Source organism: Opisthorchis viverrini (genome assembly GCF_000715545.1).
Source record: "Opisthorchis viverrini unplaced genomic scaffold opera_v5_18, whole genome shotgun sequence".
Lineage (NCBI taxonomy): Eukaryota > Metazoa > Platyhelminthes > Trematoda > Opisthorchiida > Opisthorchiidae > Opisthorchis > Opisthorchis viverrini.
Genome location: NW_008751674.1, coordinates 1,762,108 through 1,765,506, shown reverse-complemented (window position 1 = coordinate 1,765,506; position 3,399 = coordinate 1,762,108). Strand labels below are relative to the sequence as shown.

At 47.5% G+C, this 3,399-nt stretch overlaps 1 protein-coding gene across 1 annotated transcript in view; it reads right to left on the bottom strand.

Annotated features, from left to right (window-relative positions):
- T265_01680 (hypothetical protein) overlaps positions 1 to 294 on the bottom strand; it is a gene marked incomplete at both ends in the record, with an annotated part of 56,057 nt that extends 55,763 nt beyond the window's left edge. Inside the window, one exon of the mRNA XM_009165746.1 lies at positions 261 to 294. Coding sequence (XP_009164010.1) covers positions 261 to 294 — 34 coding nt within the window. The remainder of the gene's footprint in view (positions 1 to 260) is intronic.
- Positions 295 to 3,399: the final 3,105 nt, after the last annotated feature.

Sequence of the window (3,399 nt, the reverse complement as noted above, 5' to 3'; positions counted from 1 at the left end):
ACCATGGTACGTTCGTATACACACCATCCTTACAGTAGTACGGGTGCATCGCCCATCATCGGGCGGGCTGCGTCTGGCCTTTACATTTGGGGAATAAAAATAAAAATAAAATAAACAGCACCGCTGTCTTTTGATTGATGCTCCTGGTGTTTGCCTCACCTCGGTTGAGTTATTCGGCAACGCAGTAAACAGCAACAACAACAACAGCAATAACAAAAACTGGCGTTTCGTCTGTCCAAAAGGGATTAAAAACAACATACTTGGGATAACCGGAAGAAATTCCGCGGTGCCCATGTCCTAAGTTGACGTACATAGCTGTAGCTGCTTCCGTCAATATCGAGGCCACAGCACACCAAAACCCCTCTCGTCAACCAAACAAAAAGACACACCAATTTGCTGTTCCCAGGAGTGGACACATACAACACATATAAATATACAGTGAGACTCCAGACGCTGCACTATCAGCATTCGCGGCTAGCATCGGAAGTCTTCTTCTTCATGCACTACTCATCGACTAAAACCGATGGTAGTGCTTCGGGGTCTGGTAACCACTTACCTTAAATACACCTTCCCTCTAGATTGTCCTATTATCGTCCAGCTCACTAATAACCTCCAGGAAATCTAGTCCACTATCTCAAAATGTACACCCCCGCCAGTCGTAACGTGTTTGATTACCCTCACCACGCCGCCCCTTAGTCTACATACGGTGAACTGTCCTGCTTCAGGTAGTACATTTATATTGGCAATCTTAGCTTGACTTTGATGACTACACTATTGAGTGCAGATCCCTCCTTATCCTGTCTCGTTTAATCCACCTGGTGTCAGCGCCATAACTGTGGTAGACGTTCACTTTCCTCCTTATTAAAGGACTACATCCTGCCTGATGACTGCTATAACCCTCCAAACCTTATTGATCTCATCCCATTTCATCATCCTCCCAAGCATCGACCCGTTGGTAATACGCGCTATGGATGACCTGTTCGGCCGTTGTCCACCCCATCCGATATGTGAATTACGAACGAAGGCACCCCAGACCGAAAAGAACAACAAATACTACGCGCGAGATTATATTGGTTTTTCTCACCCTGAGAAACCCCCGGCAAAGTCACAACATCTCGCTGACCACAGAACTGCATATCTCAGCCGAACTACCTCATTTACGACGTCCGTCACAGGGCTGTCTAGAAACCGAAGTATCTCAGTGCATTGACTGTACGGCAATGTGATACCCAGTTTCATAACACACCCGCAATTTTTCACTTCCTGCTTTGACCGCGCCCTCTCGCCTACTCGTTACCTCACGGATTCACGGATTCACGGATTGATACACAGGATCGAGGCTTTTGCCCAAGTTTCCCGGGTCGGTTTTGTTCTTGTCGGTCCTGTGGCTGTCGTTCACCTGAAAGGCACAAGTGAAAAAAGAGTAAAGCACTGCTCTTTATGTTCTCAGCGCAAGGGCAGTATGCTTGCCAGCTCGAAGATTTGCATAGATAAATGTATAATAGTGCTTTAACTTGGGTTCTAGAAGGAGCGTAGACAACCGTCGGAGGAAGGTCATTCCACGCACCTAACACCCGAAATGAGAAAAAGTCTCTGATGAATGTGTGTGCTCTGAGCTTAAAAATTTACTTGTTATGTCTCCGCCGTGTGTTTGCTGGGTCAACGGTGAAAAGCCTGTTTGCCAAGTTTGTTCAAACAGGGCCTAGGTAAGACTTGGCTCAACTCGGAGGCGACGGTACTCCAGGAGAAAGAGATAAAGCATCGCGAGACGCGCTTGAGGCCGGATTTCCGGATGGATTTGAGGCCGGAAACCATTCTCGTGGCGACTCGCTTGACACGCTTAATGAGGATGACGTCTTTCGTGCGTCCTGAGTAGACAACTTGTTTGGCGTATTTCAGGAACAGTCTGACGTAGGCCCCAAAGAGTATTTGGAAGTCCATCCGAGTAATACGGGAAAAGGTGTGTGGGATCGTCCGTAAAATGCCGAATGCCTTTCGGGCCGATTTCTCATAGTACAGGGAGAAGATCATGTTTGAGGAGCCCCGGATGCCCGAATCCTTTTTGGCATCTGTCCTCGTGATGTTTTCTGGTCCTTTATCACCATGCATAACAAAGGCATTCGCTGAGTCTCCTCCAAACGAAATATTGACGCATTTTCCGCATTCGCTGAGTCACCTCCAAACGAAATACTGACGCATTTTCCGTCATTTAGAACAAGGTGCCAGTCCAACGACCATTGCTTGGCAGCGTCTACATCCATTTGGAGGGCACTGGCATTGGTACTCCAGGATTTCAAGTCGTCCATCCATCCATCCATCCATCTATCTATCTATCTTCTTATCCACCGCTCATCCTTGACGTAGTTCCGCACTGAAACATTCTTGTGGACTCCTCAGTTGAGACCTCCTCTGAGGAAATTTTTCTCAGATGCTTTCAATAGTAGGCCGGTGGAACAACTACATATCCCCCTATGAAACCGTACACTAATTTCCCTCATTTTTTGCGTTAAGTGTATCTTCAAACGATCTATCTGGGTGCAACCATCCTGACTTCAGAAAAGCAGGTCTCACGGATTTATGTGTTGCTACACAGGATTGAAGCTTTCTCCCGAGTTTCCGAGATCGCCTTTGGTCTTGTCGTTCCGCGGCTGCCGTTGGGCAGAAAGGCACTGGCGAAAAAAGGATGTAGCGCTGCTCTTCAAGCTCTAATCTCGGAACAGTAGGCTTTCTGGCGCAAGAAATNAAAATGTAAACATGAACTTGAAAGAATGTCTGAGAGGCCGTTCAAATATATCAGAGACGGCGGTGGTCCCAAAATGGGGCCTTGGAGAGCTCCGATGGAGACCGGCGCTGGAAAAGAGTAAGTCGAGCCCAATTTCACGCATAATGCTCTGTTCGGAATAAACGGCCTTATTTGGTGTAGAATTTTCTCTTTTTCGTAAGCTTCAAGCTTGTGGAGCAGCGTGACTTGTGCGATCCTACCAAATGCTTCTGAGAGGTCGAAAAGTATGACACCCGATATGAGTCCATCATCCTTGGCTTAGGTTAAGATGTCCAATAATACGAGCGGGTTCCTGTTCGCAAGAAAGTTTCGGGAGGAATCCGCGTTGAACTGGATATGTCAAGTTTTTGGTAGTAAGGTGATGGCTTGCTTCACAATGCATTCCATCAACTTGCACAGTACGCCAGTGAGGCCAATAGGCCGGACGATTTTCGGCCGCCAGTTTTGTAGGTTGGCGTGACTGTTGCTTCCTTCCAAACAGGGTAAAGGTTGCCTTCATCAAGCGACTGACGAAACACCAGGCAAAAATATTTTGCCCGTGTGAGCGACGTTTCCTTCGGGATTCTTGGATAGAACTCGTCAGACCCCAACGCGCGCGCCGGATTTGTCTTGTGCAA